Genomic DNA, 17,140 nt, shown 5'->3' on the forward strand with positions numbered 1-17,140 from the left:
TTAGTTTGGAGCCCTCCACTACAGCGCGCCTCATCGCCTGCACTGCGTCGGCGCGTTAAATCCTGACAATCAATCAATCAACCCTTTCAAAGGTTATCAGCATGTACTCGGCCACAACTAAGAAACGAACGGCTGTTATCCGCTCTGTGCTACCATGTTTTAAAGCAAAGCTTTCTACCTCTAACCCCCAAGGGTTCTTTCGCGACCGTTGGGGTCACCAGAAAACTCCAGCGAACAAATAAAAGAAATTACTGGCACCACCGGGAATCGAACCTGGAACTAATAGACTAACAAAGCAAGAGCCCGTCGTCTTACCGATTTAGCTACGAGCCCACGCGAACTCGGGAAGACAAATGGTGTACTGACCAAGCACATCTACGGGTTTACCCCCTGCCTTCTCGCTGAATGCCACGTGAAAGCGTCACGCGACCACTCACGCCCGTCTAGCGGCCCTGGGCACACCTTGCTCATGTGCTAAGAGTTACAAAAATTAAAGGAAGCTCACACCAATCCATGGAATCTCACTTTTAGTACGCCAATGTGCTAAAGCCTGTGGCCTCCAGTGTTCACGTAAAAAATCACAGCTCCTTTTGGTCCGCCCTCACGCCAAATCAAGGAATACATTCAAATACTCCTTGACGACCAGGCCATCACTCCAAACCCCAGCATCAAGATCCTGGGCCTACATTTCCAGGCCAACACCAAGAGTGACGTCTCCTTGCAGCGCCTCAAAAACAGCATTATTCTAATCATACACATGATCAGGCGAATTGCCACCAAGAAGCGAGGCCTAAAAGAATCCGGTACCTTTCTATTAATTGAAGCTTTTGTCCTCTCGAGAGTTACTTACGACAAACCCCTATCTTCTTCTCGACGAGGAAGACATAGAGATGCTTTATATAATGATTAGAAAGGCGGTTGAGCAAGCCATTGGTCTTCTCATGAGTGCGTCCACACTGAGGCTGCTTAGCACGGGCTCCACAACATGGTGGAAGAGCTGATAGAAGGCCATCTTTCTAACCAGAAGGTCCGACTCAGAACTGCGGTGGGTAACCGCATGCTTCACCAGATTGGCTGGACAGCCCAGAATGTCACTCCGCTTGACGTACTCCGAGACTCTTGGCGACTAAAACTAAACATGCTCTCTTTGCTTAGAAATATGAACCCCTCACATGACGAGGGTCAACGAAAAGCACGGGCTCAAGCGCTAAACACCACCCTTGGTGGGGCTCATGCAGTTATCTACACAGACTTCTCCAAACATCGAGGGAAGCAACACGACATCATCGTGGCTACCTCCAGAACCAACCTCCTTGCGTGTACCTCGCTTAGGACCCAACAAATGACGGTAGCAGAAGAGGCAGCCATCACCTTGGCTCTCACTCAACCAGGGGTTCGGAGGGTAGTCACCGATTCCCAGCAAGCCTACTGGAATTACCAGTCGGGTTGGGTGTCCTGACCTGCACTGGGCGTGCTAAAAAACCACTCCCCAAACGGTTCCATTCAGCTCATCTGGACACCGCCTCACGCTTCAGTGGAGGGCAACAAATACGCCCACCCAACAAGCCTGCGCTTTTACCTCCCGTGCTATGGAGCTGCACGAGGACAGTCACCCGCTTGTCACGTCCAGGGAGATAATCCAGCATTATCGCCTTCTGAGACAGACCGTACCTTCGCCTTACCCTGACCTTTCCAGAGAACAACAAACTACCCTCCGGCTCATACAATCCGGGCTCCTTCCCACAGCCTACGCGTCTTCACGTAATGCATCCGAATCGCTACGACGCTGAATGTAAATTTTTCTCAGAAGTAGGAATACTCCGCCCCGTAATCGGGGTGTGCGACTTTAGCCCTGAGCACCCTCCTCTCTTTCCGTCAACTACCCAACAAGAGCAATGGGAGATGCTGCTGTCCAAGCCCTCTCTACCTACCCAGCTTCAGCGGGTGGACAGAACACAGGCCGCGCGGACTGCATATGGGCCCCACAGAAGAAGGAATCACTCCCCAGGGCTGCACTCTGGGCCGTTCAGAAATCTGAACAGAAGTATTTCTTCCTCCTCCTTCTCAGCCGCAAGCCTCGTCGCCTCCGTCCGCGGCGCAGAGACGGAGAAGTCAGATCGTCTAACACCGGGTTGGAGCTAACTTTGATTTGATAAAAAAAAGTTTCCACTCTTGTGCTACACCAATACAACTCAACCAAACACCGTGCATGCATCATGCATTGATTTAACCTTACCAAGAATATCTCTTTGAAGTAATAAATGGTGTGGTTAAGTGCATTTCACTTCTCTCTGGTTTTACTATTTGTAGAGCGATGTGAGTGATTTTAAGTGACGTCGCGTGAGTAATCGTTATGGGTGCCGTTTACAGCTTTGCTTTCCAACCACATTCACGGGGTGGATTGGCGCGATTTTTTTCGTTGGCGGCCGTTGTTCAACGGTTGACCTCGGAACATTAGATCTTCCTTCCGCTAGTGAATAAAAATACCCTGCACTTCCAACCGTACACGGCTGATGTCTCCGAGGGGTGGGCTCGGTGACTGCGCAGCAGCGCAGTTCACTAATCCGTTCGCCTTTGCCATGCAGATCTACGCCCTCTTCGCCGCAGCCCTGCTTTCTGGACTCGTGCTGCCCCAATCTGCAGCCTCACCGATCCCAGCGACGCACAATTTCGGGATCGACGCAGGCAACTGGTCACGCCACTTCGCTCACGCTTCGGAGTGTACGGAAGCGCCACCCCTCCTCCTCTCCTGCCCTCCCGGATACCTGGATTCATCATGGAAAACAGCATCGCCACCGACATCAGCCGCCGCCTCTCCTTTAAAAGACAATCCCTGTCCGTCTGCCCTCTGTGGGCTCGGTGACTGCGCAGCAGCGCAGTTCACTAATCCGTTGGCCTTTGCCATGCAGATCTACGCCCTCTTCGCCGCAGGCCTGCTTTCTGGACTCGTGCTGCCCCAATCTGCAGCCTCACCGATCCCAGCGACGCACAATTGCGGGATAGACGCAGGCAACTGGTCACGCCACTTCGCTCACGCTCCGGCGTGTACGGAAGCGCCACCCCTCCTCCTTTCCTGCCCTCCCGGATACCTGGATTCATCATGGAAAACAGCATCGCCACCGACATCAGCTGCCGCCTCTCCTATAAAAGACCATCCCTGTCCGTCTGCCCTCTGTGGGCTCGGTGACTGCGCAGCAGCGCAGTTCACTAATCCGTTCGCCTTTGCCATGCAGGTCAGTCATTCACACAGTCTGTTCGCTAAAAAATCTAGTAATTACTTTTTGATACAGTCACCGAGCCCACAGTGTTGCATTGCCATTGCCGCTGAATGCGCGAGTGTCATTTATTCCTTGTTGCTCCAAGCCGGTGACGTTGAAACAAACCCCGGCCCTGGTACCATTGAAGAATTTGCCACCGAATTAAAAAAATTATCCGCTGGTCAATCCACCGTTCTCACCGAACTAAAGGAATTGAAAGATCAGCTGCAATCCACTGATAAAGTAATAACAGACTTAAGTAAACGGATAACAGATCTTGAGAGCCACTTCAAGTCCCTTTCATCTCTTAAAGTTGAAATGGACAGCTTAAAGGCTACCACACTTCAGATGTCCCACCAGATAGACAGCTTATCAGCCCGAGTGGACGACTCTGAAAATCGCTCCCGCAGAAACAATTTAATATTCTGTGGCATTCCCGACACTAACCCTTCCGAACATTTTACTGAACCAGAAAAACTAGTAATTGCTCTTTGTGCTAATCACATCGAGCTGAATATTGAACCAAAGGACATAGACAGAGAACATCGTCTTGGCCGTCACGCTGTAGACAAGCAAAGGCCGATAATTGTAAAATTTAATACTTTCAAAACAAAGGAGAAGATTCTTTCAAACGGCCGCAAACTCAAAGATACCGATTACAGCGTTGGCGAAGACTTTTCCGCCACAGTTTGAATCGCTCGCAGGCATCTTATCGCTTTTGCAAGGTCCCAGTCCTGTCCATTTATGTTGACCTTTAAAACCCTACGCATGGGCAAAAAACGCTACACATTTGACGAATCGACACAAACGGTTAAAGAATTACTATAGCTAGTTCCCCGCAATCCACACGTGCGTCATGGCCCTAGATCCACCCCACGCCCACTACTTTCCTTCTCAGTTATTTTTACTAATATACGCAGTTTTCTACCAAAGCGAGACGTCATTTCTAATCTTGTTTCCTCGTCAAGCAGTAACATATTAGTGTTATCAGAAACGTGGCTATACCCTGACATCAGCGACCATGAAGTTCTAGCAGACCTTCCAAATTTTACATTTTTTCGCAAGGACCGTATAGATAGGCGAGGCGGAGGCGTGGTTATTGCAATCAGCAAAGATATTTCTTGTACTGCAATTAACATTCAGACTGACCTCGAAATTATATGGCTTCTTTGCCACGCCACTCCCGAAACTGTTTTAATTGGTGCCTGCTATAGACCTCCCCACAGCAGTCCCGATTTTGCTCGTAAACTTAACGACATGTTAAATGATCTAACTACTGCATACCCTAACGCCCGCATTGTCCTTTTTGGGTATTTCAATCATCCTCTCATTGACTGGGTAAACCAAATTACTTTGACGTCAGGAGAACCCGAAGCGCACGACTTTCTTGATGTGTGCCTAAACTTTAACTTAACCCAGCTTGTAACTGAACCAACTCGCGTAACTCATACGTGCGCCAATACCCTTGATTTAATACTAACGGATCACCCTGAGAGCCTTTCGTCCATTTCATATCTTCCTGAAATTAGCGATCACAAGGTAATTCATGCTGAGTTTACGTTCAAACCGGTGTCTTGTCAGAAAAGTAAAAAAACTATACGTCTTTATGACAAAGGAAATTATACAGCTCTCATTGATGAACTCCGCTCTTTCTTTCCATCATTCGAATCATTATTCCAAAATAGACGCGTGCAAGATAATTGGAAAATATTTACGGACAAAGTGGATTATCTTGTGAGCAAATATATACCCACATTTAATTTCCAGGCCGACACTCAAAAGCCCTGGTTCACCAAAACATTAAAACGCCTAGAAAACAAAAAGAAACGCCTCTTTCGTTCAGCCAAACAGAAGGGAAGCCAATGCGCATAGGAAAAATACTATGTAGCTGAACATGACTACCTAGGAAAGATATGCGAAGCAAAGCACTCTTTCAATAACTATAACTTGCCCAACATTCTAAAAAGTGACCCACGAAAGTTTTTCGAAATAATCAACCCTCACCCAACTCAATCGACTAACTTCACCGATGATGCCGGCAGACCACTGAGTGACGTCGATTGTGCAAACATCTTTAATAACGCATTTGGATCAGTGTTCACAAAAGAAACAGACCTTCCATTTTTCATGCCGACTTCCACTATCGAACTCTTCATGCCATCCATCACATTTTCCGTGTCCGGTATAACATTTATAATAAACAACCTAAAGCTGTCGTCCTCCGCTAGTGTAGACAATATTAACTCCAAGTTCCTTAAAAACACTATAGATGTCTGTGCCGAATACTTATGTTTATTGTTCTCACAGTCACTCTCAACAGGCCAACTGCCCGACGATTGGAAAAAAGGGAAGGTCATTCCAGTCTTCAAAACCGGTAACAAAAACTCGCCTCTAAATTATCGTCCAATCTCCTTAACGTCGGTGCCTTGCAAAATCATGGAACACGTCATATTCACTCACATTATCAGTTTCTTGACAAGGTTAATTTTTTTGATCCTGCACAACATGGCTTCCGAAAAGGATTTTCATGCGAAACACAGCTAGCACTTTTTGTCCAAGACCTTCATTCCAATCTCGATAATAACCTTCAAACCGACGCCATATTTCTAGATTTCACCAAAGCATTCGATAAGGTACCCCATAAACGCCTGTTACTGAAACTTTCCCACTTAAACTTACACCCCGCGGTCTTAATCTGGATCCAAGAATTTTTAAATAACCGTTCCGAATCTGTCCTTGTAAATAATCAGCTCTCCAATTTTATTCCAGTAACATCAGGTGTCCCTCAGGGTTCCGTCCTTGGCCCCTTGTTATTTCTAATATATATTAACGACCTCCCAATGAACTTAACTTGTAACATACGCATGTTTGCTGATGACTGCGTTTTGTACCGCACAGTAACTAATGTATCCGATCAAATTAGCCTCCAATGGGACCTTAACCAAGTACAGCGTTGGTGTGAACACTGGCAAATGGAACTTAATCCTAACAAATGTAAACTTATGTCGTTTCAGCGTCGCCATAACCCGCTGACCACTTCCTACATAATTTCTAACACTAATGTTCAACTTGTGCAATCATACAAATACTTTGGCCTAACTTTGTGCAGTGACCTAACTTGGACTGAGCATAACCGGACTATCATCGCGGCTGCTAATCGTACTCTCGGCTTCCTAAGACGTCATCTGCGCAACGCACCTCGCCATGTAAAATTACTAGCCTATCAATCCCTCGTAAGAAGCAAGCTCGAATACGCGTCGTCAATTTGGAACCCACACCACGCGTATCTCATCACTGCACTCGAATCACTTCAAAACCGGGCTACTAGATTAATTCATTCCTCATATGCCTATCACATTAGCGTGTCATCTTTAAAAGTAGAAATTGGCCTGTCCCCTCTGTCTTCCCGCCGCCGCCTTGCTACCCTTTGCTTGTTTCATAAACTTTTTCACAGTCCACTTGCAATCGAACCTTACATCTCCCCCCCATTTCGCAGATCACATCGCATTGGCCATATCTTTAAAGTTACCCGTCAACCTTCCCACACCGTTACTTTTGCTGCCTCATTTTTTCTTCGTGCAGCAAAAGACTGGAATGACCTCCCCCACCATATTGCAGCAATCACCTGTCCATCAACATTTATGCATAGCGTCACAAGCCAATTTTCAAACTAATTCATTGCTTTTTTGTACGTTTCTGTGTAACCCCACCCCTTATGTAATGTCCCTCCGGGGACCCTTAAGGTAATAAAATGAAATGAAATGAAAGTCTAGCACCGCCCGTACGCAGACATCGGGTCTGTAGCGGTCATGCGTTAGCATGCACCCAACCACCGAACATTGTTGCCGAGGTACCTTTACTTTTTATGGTTTTCTGAGACTTCAAACACACAATTACCGGAACTATTCGTGCTTAAACGTCGCAAATGGATTTCTCTTGCCAGTGCAGGACCACGGAGATGAACGAGAGCTGCTGGGTGTGTCGTATTGAAAAAAAAAACACGTTGCTCAAACAACTGGGTCCTTGCCAGCCTGTATAGATGTTACATAAATCCAGCAAGCGGGTAGGACACACGTCAAGATTTAGGTGGCGCGGACGGTATTTCATAGCACGAAACAATCAACTAAATGTGGTTAAAGAGGGTTCTCTGGGTTGGTTTTCGCGAGACCGTCTTTAAGGAAGCTATAGCCTCAGCTTATAGACCATGTTTTGCGATGCTTGTATTGATCAAGGCGACTGTCGCGTCTCGTCGTGCTTTCAGCTAGTCAGCCCAGCCATCGCCTCCAAGAGCCCAGGAAGCGTAGCCTTGGTTGCGGTCTTGAACTGACTTTGGTGCATTGCCCTATCGTCCCAGCCAGGAAGCTTAGCTGATACTCCTTACGTAAACTCGAGCCAGCGAGGGGTCGTGGCCAAAGGGTCTCGGTCCAGGACCGTAGCCTGAACTCGTCGCCGTCGTTGAGTAGTTGTCATAGTCTGCCGATGGTCTGAGAAAGCCGGAGTCCGTTTCGTGAGTACAGCCTGGCCAGCCACGTTTTCTTCCTTCTCCTCCTCTCCTTGCCCTTCCTAGCCCCGTTATACCTAAGCTGAGAAGACACCCCGATTTTCGCAGGACATGTATCTGTTTTGTGGCTGTGCTCCCGCTGTCCCAGCAGCCTGCTTATTGCACAGCGCTTTGTCGCGTCTTCGGTAGAAAGTATGGAAGACGGGCGTTATTTGCCCTGAATCACAAATGAAAAGCTGCAGGAATAGAAGAGTCAAATAACTCTGTTTCAGGAAGATCAGCAAAACAACGCAGACGACGGACTAAGCAAGAAACACCCAACACAGCGCCTTTGTTGTGTGTTTCTAGCCTAATCGCAAAGTCTGAGCTGTTTTCTTTAAGCAACAGTCCACCCAAGAGCAATTCAGCACACCCTTCTGCGTTTGATGAACGGTGGTGAGCTTGCTTGAGGACTTCGAAGCAATTGACGTGCTTTGCAACGATATCAAGAAAACCGTCGAGTACGCCATGTGCTTGCCAGGCCCAAACGCATTAGCGAAAAGGATGGTTTCCAAGATGAATAAAGTGCGGACCATACTCAGATCAATGATGTTCCTTAAGATAAATTTACACATGAGGTGTGAGCAATACTATGTACATATAACCGAAAATGAAGAACTGGTCAAGGTAATTCATTCAAGCAAGGAGTATCAGTTACTTGTCAGGGAAAAAACCTCGACGACCAGGAAGGCCGAAAGGTACAGATGTACTAAAACCAAGGGCAATTTGTCATTCAAGCAATGTGCCATGGTCTTTCTTATTCTGCCCCGCCTCCATACCCCCGTTCAAACTTTGGGGTCGTAGGATTACCGTCAGTGTAATCATTCCCCTTCTGTGAGATTCGCTCTTGTTTCTTCCGGCCTGTTTTCTTCATCTTCTTCGATTGCTGCCATACTTTTTCGAAGGGTTGCTCATGACATTATGTCCCCCGTTTAAGCGTTTTTTCTAGAAAACGTCTCTATCCCTCCTTAAACAGTGCACTCACTCCCTGAGATCGTCTACGTTTAAGATAACGCAATCTTCTCGCATAAGGTTATGTAGCAGTTCCTCATTCACTGGTTTTGTAGAATAATCCACACAGTTCACCGACGCAGTTCTCCTGGTCCACAAGTGTACACAGTTAAGAGTCCTAAATTATCCAAATAAACACTGTATGAATTATGTAAACTTTTGAATTACCCTACTAGGAGTACGGCGGCAATCTTTCGTTTTTCGGTTTCGCAGACAACCCCAAGAAAATTTGGTAAGAATAAGAACAGAAGACTGTGTCGCTTGCATCTTAAAAACTAGGCTTAGATATTGCCGCAGATAATACTGAGCGCAATCAGAGGATAGGCCTGTATGCTCCAAATAAGAGGCCTATTGCAGTAAAATTTGCTTCGTAAAAAAACCGGTGAAGTCAAAGCGATCGTTGCGGGACAATACAGACTTTTATATTAGAGATGACCATTCACTATCCACGAGTACTGCCCACAAGAAATCACTGGAGTACGGGAAAGGCCCTAACACCTCTTACAATTTACGCCACAATAGTCTCTCTGTTGGTGGTAAAAGGTACGTGTACAGCGCTAGCGCCGACTGTGTGCATGAACTAAAAGCGAGAACCTCTGCCTCAGCACCTGCTGTATCATCCCCGCCGTCGACGCGTTCCGGAAGGATGTATGGACAGCCGAGCAGTAGGCAGGAGAGCGCGAGGGATGATGGTCCGAAACATGACAATAAAGAGTCCGTCCTCTACACGAACATTCGTAGCCTGTACAGTAAAAAGACAAGCATTTCCCAAGTGAGAGGGAAGATGGCAAAGTGCGAATGCCCGAGTTCGCCCGAAGTTACCCGAAGTTACCCGATTTGATCCGGAGAAGCGCTATGTTAAAGTCTTTGGCATTCGCATGTTACGCACGTTACGTACGGCGTTGACGCTTGCGAGCCGCGTCGTTGACGAGACCTTCCGCACCTTCGTCCGCTCTACGCTTTCGTCTCGCGTCCGCTTCTCGAGCTCGGAGTTCGGCGTTCGCGGCCCGCTTCGCTCGCTTGCGTTCGGCGTCGCGAGACCTCCTCGACGCGGCCTTGTCTTCGGTAGACGACGACGTTCCCGCGGCGACGACACCTCCAACGACGGGTGGAATGCTCGCTTCGGATCGTATTTCACTCGTTGTTTGAGGTTCCGTTGCTTGCGGAGTTGACTGCGAAGCCCGCGAAGGATCCATCTAGAACGACGAAGCGCTACGGAAACTCGACTGCTTTACGGAACCGGACGTTAGCGGCGCGCCGTCGTGCGAGCGCCCTCGAGCGTCGGAATGCGGAGCCGACGAGCGAGCGCCCTCACGCGGACGGAACGCGAAGCGAACCGGCGCAGCGGCGCGCCGCCCGCAGCTACGTCGAGCAGGAGACCGTTGCTACGCCGAGACCGTTGCTACGCACGCTCTCTCTCCTCCTCCGCGCCGTTGCTAGGGGAGAGGGGGAGCGCGGACGGCGGACGAGTGATTCAGGGTCCGCTATAAAGTGCCTTCGCACTTAAAAGGAAAGCCTTAGCGCCTGAATACATGTCTCCGATGCTGATATTGTTGCACTTACCGAGACATGGCTGTCGAGTAACATAGCGTCCAATGAGCTATTTCAGGGCAACAAAAAGTACGTGGTGTATACACATGACAATGGTTAAAAAATCTGTGGTGGTGTTTTGAAGTCTCTTAGTGGCTATTTGGAGTCTTTTCTAATCATGCTTCATTCTAATCTAGAGATTCTTTGTTGTTGCATAACCTACAATTTGAAGAAATTTATATTTGGCATTAGTTATCGGTACCCATCTAGTACTGGTGGTTTTTCGAGAGTTTCACGATTGCTTTAACCAGATTGCAGTGCAGTATCCGGGTGTCCCACTTCTCCTTGTCGGTGACTAAATTTTCAACCATTAAATGGGCGCATACAGGTACCTTTGCAGATCCTGCGTCTGCCGAGGCTTCGTGTTTTCTTAATGTCTGTTCCGAATTTAGTTTATCACAGCTCGTCTGTCAACCAACACGTGTCACGCCTACAACGTCTTCTTTGCTTGACTTAATTCTGACGTCATCGCCTGACATAACATCCCCCATTACGGATGTGCATGTGCAGCTTTCCCGCTCATGGCCGTCCGTTCAACAGCAATTAATCTGTAGTTAATTAGCGTAATGTAAAGTTCTTTCGCGCTGCTAATATTGGGGTGAAAACTTGCTTTTCGCACAGTTTGAAGTCTTGCACGTTTTGCGGCTAGGTTCCTGAGCCATGGAAACTACACCATAGAAATGCATGGGGAGTAAAATTTGATGGCGAAATACATATAAACTATTCAGAATCCTCAAAAGTTCTTGTAGTGTTTCTATCTTCCCGTCGAAGTCTTGCTTTGTACCAATTATCAATTTCCTGAAGTAATTTTCCTAGGTTCCTGAGAGGTTAGACTTTTGAGCGGGAAAGCTGGGTATGGCCTGAGTTAAGTGAACACGCCGTGCTTTACTTTACCGTTTCTCTTCCTCCCAATAGAAAACTTAAGCAGCTAAAACAAATCAGAGATTATAACAGAGCTAACTTCGGGGCTACAAACGCTGACCTTTGCGCCTTTATGGATACTTTTCTGCTATCTGACATAGAACAAAGCAATGAACACTTATGGTCCTGTTACACATTTAAGGTTTTAGAAATAATTGATAAAAAACCTACTTTTCAGGAATGTGGACAGCAATACTAATGCTGCCTGATATACTCATTATCTTCAAAGATTATCTTATAAGAAAGCAGGCTCTTCCGCGATGCTAAAAATTCGTCAATTCCGGTGCGGTGGGCTGCATATAAGGTAGCAGCAGCATCATACGCGAAAGTATTTAAAAGGGCTAAAAGTAATTTTTTTCCCACTAAACCCGTACCCTCCTTATTCAAAACTAACCCTTAGCGTTTTTGGTACACTATGAAGTCAAAGCAGGTCTGTAATATTTGTCTTGTGGGCATGCCGGAACTATCAATTCCGAACCATTTCTGTGCCTCTGTATTTAATGATAGCTTCGCGAATTCCTCTGACTTCTTAATAAGTGATTTCCCCTACAAGCAATAGTTTAATTTTTCCTCATGGATCCTTTATCTCTTGATCCTGCTGGTATGGCATCCATATTATCTGAACTAAAAAGGTCGTCATCCTGTGGTCCTGATGATATAAATTTTAACTTTTTTCAGAATATAAAGTGTACAGCTCAGATATATTGCATTTCATTTACACCAAATCTGTTGACCAGGGTTATTTGCCCAGGGAATGCAAGACTGGCAGGGTGGTTCCACTCAGCTGAACAGCATAGCCCCTCCAACTACCATCCCAGCTCAAAATACTTCCATCCCTTGTAAAACCCTCGAACACATAATATTCACCCATTTAGTTAACTTTTTTGAGTCCAATCAGTTTTTTTTCGTAATTCCTATCATGGTTTTAGAAAAAAGTATCTTGCGAAACTCAACTTATAACGTTTACAAATCACTTGCTTGAATTTCTTGACTCCTCTTTTGTAAGTGACTGTGTCTTTCTGGATTTTTTTCAAAGCGTTCGATGAAGTAATTATCAACTTCTCCTTTTGAAATTACGTAATTTGAAAATTAATCCGCAAGTTTCACAATTGATGGAAGTGTTTCGTTCTAACCGAACTCAGCCTGTGTCTTCCAACCAAACTCACTCCCCTGAAATACCTGTGCGCTAAGGTGTACCTCAGGGCTCTGTTCCAGGACCGTTAATTTTTCTGATATACATTGGAGACTTGCCTACGGATATTTCTTCTTATATTCGCCTCTTTGCTGATGATTGTGTGCTTTATAGTAACATTACTGGTTCCTCTGACGTTAAATGCCTACAATCTGACCTGAATAATATTTCTGGTTGGTGCAGGCTCTGGCATATGGAGCTCAACATAACGAAATGTGAAGTGATAAGGATATCCCGTAATCAATTAATTTGTACTTGTTATTTTCTAAAAGTACCCCACTAGAGTCCGTACTTGAATATAAATAACTTGGCGTGCACAAACCTAACAACCTCTCCTGGAGTCAACACATTGATTTATAACATCTTAGGCTACCCGCATGCTGGGATACTTAAAGGGAACTTTTTCTTAACACCTTCTTCTCTCAAAAACAGTTATATGTTACTTACGTGCGTCCAATACTAGAGTATGCTTCGTGAACTTTGGATCCTGGAAATACTAATCCTGAAGCTGTATAAAGCTGGTCTGTGAGATCTATACCTACTGACTATCATCGTGCGGCCAGTGTAACTTCTATGAAGTACAGTCTGAACCCAACTCCTCTCGCTACACGTAGGACACTGCCCCGTCTGTGCCTGTTTCAGAAAGTGTATTATAATAACAATGTACTCAAATCACGCCAGTTACAACCCGCACGTTTCATATCTGAACGCTTTACCATCGTCACAGAGTTCATATCCCGCTCCAGGACACTGTCACCTACTCTCATTCTTGTTTGCCAAAAATGTACCGTGAGTGCAACCACCTGCCTCCTTCATTAGCTTGCATTACTAACCCTGACCATTTCCGGGAAGCATTGTCAGAGTCAAATTTGTTTTAATTTTTTTTGTCGTGTACTTCATAATAAGGAGTGCTTTTATTGTGTTTATTGTTTCCTTTTAAAGTGTATTGTAAGCTTGTGTCGATCCACCGTTTCCGTGTTCTTTTACGGCGAATGATGCGCGTTTACCATTTGCGTTTCTTTTGCTCCGAGTGTGATTGCGTTTATGGCTGCGTTTAGAGCATTTGCTTTATCATGTACGTTTTTTTAACAGTAGTGTATATTTTTGTGTGTACAATCGTTAAACATTTGTCGCGTGCTTTTGACATCTTTTTTCTCTTTTATGTGCGCCGTACCATCTGGAATGTTTCTATTCCCTGAGGGTAAAGTAAATAAACAAAAAACAAACAAACAAACAAAATAAATAAATAAAAAATAAGAAAATAAATAATTACATAAATAAATAAATATATAAATAAATAAATAAATCCACACTACTTAATCACACTGCCCTTAAAAACGACGCCTACCCGCTCTATTTTTATGCTGATATTCTCAAAGTAATTAATAGGAATCATTGCTCCTCTTAAAGTTTCTTGTCCCGAGTACGACTGCACTTGGCGCTCTATATCTTAAGTTGTTACCACGCTGTCTGTACGTGTAGTGTCACTCGGGGAACACCTCTCCCCGTGCTTCGCTACCGCTTTGACACTGAAGAGTGTCTGTTCCTACTGTTTCAGATTTGGCACCAAACTTTGGAGAAGTGCACATCGGTACTTCTGTGTTTACGTATGCTTTCATAACTTCCACTATCGGTCCCACCACTCTTACTCCTTAAAAAGAATGTGGCGTACATTTAAGCAAAACTAGCCCGTTCGATAAGCTTATAGGCTCTGCCTAATTTGCGTTTGCTTTTGCCGGCCTCCGCCAATCGCAGAGCTGCCTGGTATGACATAATGGGTTCCGTTGCGAGAAATGTGCAAGTCAGTCGCACGGCTTTTCTCTTTTTTTCCTAATTATACCGCTTATTTGAACGAAGTTAACGTTAAAAGTGGCGTCAGTGTGATTCTAACAAGGCAATTTTTTGAATGGACCAAACTTCTGTTTTGTCTTCATGGCACCTTTGACCTGAACCTAACAACCTCTTTACCGATACCGATGGCTGCTTGTAACAATACCGATACCAACAATACCGATGGCTGCTTGTAAATACCGGGGTTAGTGACGTTGCTTCTTTCGAGGGTCGGCTAGTGAATTGTGCGAAAGCAGCAAGCGATAATATTGTGGGAAAGCAGCAAGCGACCATCACAGCGTTTTTCACTGTGAAATATACCTTTTAAGCGTGAGTTCACCGTCACTGATGTTTAGCATGTTGGTTTTGTTTCTGTTTCAGTGGGGAAGGTCCTTGAGCACGTCCTCATGAACAGATGGCAGCGATACTTGGAAGACTCAGGACTTTACCCAAACACAGCCTGGACTCGCCAGCGTTAGCAAGGTGGCATACGAAGTGCGTTTATCAAATGATGAGGAACAATTTTTTTACCCGCGCAAAGAACAGCCATTGCAAACGACGGTTGGCCATCGCTGGGGTGCTGCCGAGCCAACTGAAGAGCGTGTCGATAGAGCAGAGGCTTTTATCGGGGTGATGTGACGAAGGGGTTTAGTCGGTGGCGCGTGACAAACCAAGAAACCGGGATGCAAAGAGATCATCCTCTGGCGGCGCCGATGGGCACTGGCGATATGTGCTGTGTCGAATATCCGGGGTAGCCGAAACGTCTTGCGTCCGGGTGGCTGGGATGACTGGGCTTAGTAGTATCTAGAAGAAAGGGTTAGTATCAGCAGCATGAAACAGCTCGCCGTGAATTCCGAAAGCAGAGGCCAGGAACAGGAGCTCCGCAACGAACAGCCGTTGCAAATGACGGTTGGCCATTGATGGCGTGCTGCCGAGCCTGCCGAGCCGGGTCATTGTTTGGGTTAACATTCAAATTGATGCGACTAGGATGTGTTGGATAAAAATAATGATTTCAATAAGGCGAATCACGTGGGACAAGTATAAAAATACAAAAAGTGAACAAGGCTTTCGTAGGGAAGGCGAAACGTATTTTTTTATGTTTTTAATAAACGTTTGGCTAGTGACTACAAGTTTTTTTATTTACGCACAAAATACTTCCTGGTTGTAGTCATGAGATAGTCATGGCGAGGATTATGATGTCACGTAGCCAAAAACGACGCAGTTTTCTTCAAGAAAAACACCTTTATTGGAGCGAACTTGTGCTCCCCTAACAACCCGCCGCGGTGGCTCAGTGGCTAAGGCGTTGCGCTGCTGAGCACGAGGTCGCGGGTTCGATTCCCGGCCGCGGCGGCCGCTTTTCTGATGGAGGCGAAAAGCGAAAACGCCCGTGTGTACGAGATTTCGGCGCACGTTAAAGATCCCCAGGTGGTCAAAATTAATCCGGAGCCCTCCACTACGGCGCGCCTCATCGCCTGCGTTGCGTCGGCGCGTTAAACCCTAAAATCAATCAATCAGTGCTCCCCTAACAACTCAAACGAATCATCGAAAGAAATGCCGCGACGTTTCGGCGCGAGTGTTTCTGGAACCGTCGATTTACATCCAGAACATTGTAGATCAGAGAATATTATTCTGGGCTAGTGACGTAAGGATGAAACAGTCTGCTTATCTGAATGAGATATCCCTTGCGGCATAAAAAATAAAGACTGAACGACGCGCTTCGCTTGGGACACAGATAACAGAGCCGGGCGTGGTCGGGCAGTAAAAACAAACAATAAATAAACAAACCCATACGTGGTTCGCGGCATTACCCCCCTTTAAGAGTGCATCAAACCGATGCTAAAACAAAAGACAATGCAAACGAACAAGAACAATGTCCGTCACCTTGCATAGACTATACAGGAAGATGCGACTGGGTTTGTCGCGGAGAGGGGTTGTCATGTATACACCCTGACAGGTATCGTGATAGCATAAATGAGTCAGGTGCAAAATTAATTGCGTATCACTGCGTTTCTGCTGGAGCTGTTCATTCAGGAAGGTTCTTCTATTGTACACCACGATGTATACAGGTAGCTATAAAGCAGAGAGTAACGGTCTGACCCTCTACAAGACTAAATGTTGTATTCTATTCACCCAATCTCGTGATCACTTCCCTGAACAGAAACCAAATACACAGCACCTAGAATGAAATTATCCTATGCACGGTGTCCGCGAAAGGGGGTTTCTTATTAGATTACCATGCAGTATGACATCGTGGGGACAGGCTAAGCAATCTTCATTGCACAGCGGTGAGGCATAGTAGATATGAGAAAAAAACACGTCACTTTACATTTTACAGCATCAACCTTTCAGGTACTGGTAAAGAAGTGTTGGACCATATAGGACCTCACGGTAAATGCCAAACTCTCGATGTTGCTGTAACCGTTCGTGGTCTGATAGCAATTCATGCATGTTCCTGTCAAAAAACTTCTGTGGTGAGCTGCGGGCTAAAATATCGTAAGCGCGGTTGGAAACAATGGTTACAATCTGCGCTGCAAAAGTGCTTGGAAAGCAAAGCTGTAGACGACAGCCAGCCACCATAGTTCCTCATGCGATGTGACTTGAACTCACACGTGTGGCTCCACAAAGAGTGAAACCAGAGATTGTACCTACCGTTACCTAGGATTCGCAGGGGCGAAGTCGCGAACTCAGAAGCGTTGGCCACGGCCGGGCAGTGAGGCGGACGCCGCCGCTGTAGCCCGGACGTGCGTCAGCAGAAAGACAACCAACGGCAAGGAGCGTCATTGAAAGGGGGAGACAGCG

At 46.2% G+C, this 17,140-nt stretch overlaps 1 protein-coding gene across 1 annotated transcript; it reads left to right on the plus strand.

Moving 5' to 3' along the window:
- Window positions 1–2,579: 2,579 nt before the first annotated feature.
- On the plus strand, window positions 2,580–6,780 carry LOC144165065 (uncharacterized). Its single transcript, XM_077695213.1, has 2 exons — window positions 2,580–3,233; window positions 6,754–6,780. The coding sequence occupies exons 1-2, from the start codon at window positions 2,580–2,582 to the stop codon at window positions 6,778–6,780; spliced, it is 681 nt and encodes a 226-aa protein (XP_077551339.1).
- The last annotated feature ends 10,360 nt before the right edge of the window (window positions 6,781–17,140 follow it).

The sequence above is a fragment of the Haemaphysalis longicornis genome, unplaced genomic scaffold (assembly GCF_048455015.1).
Source record: "Haemaphysalis longicornis isolate Haplotype H1 unplaced genomic scaffold, Haemaphysalis longicornis Haplotype H1 scaffold_14, whole genome shotgun sequence".
In the NCBI taxonomy this organism is placed as follows: domain Eukaryota; kingdom Metazoa; phylum Arthropoda; class Arachnida; order Ixodida; family Ixodidae; genus Haemaphysalis; species Haemaphysalis longicornis.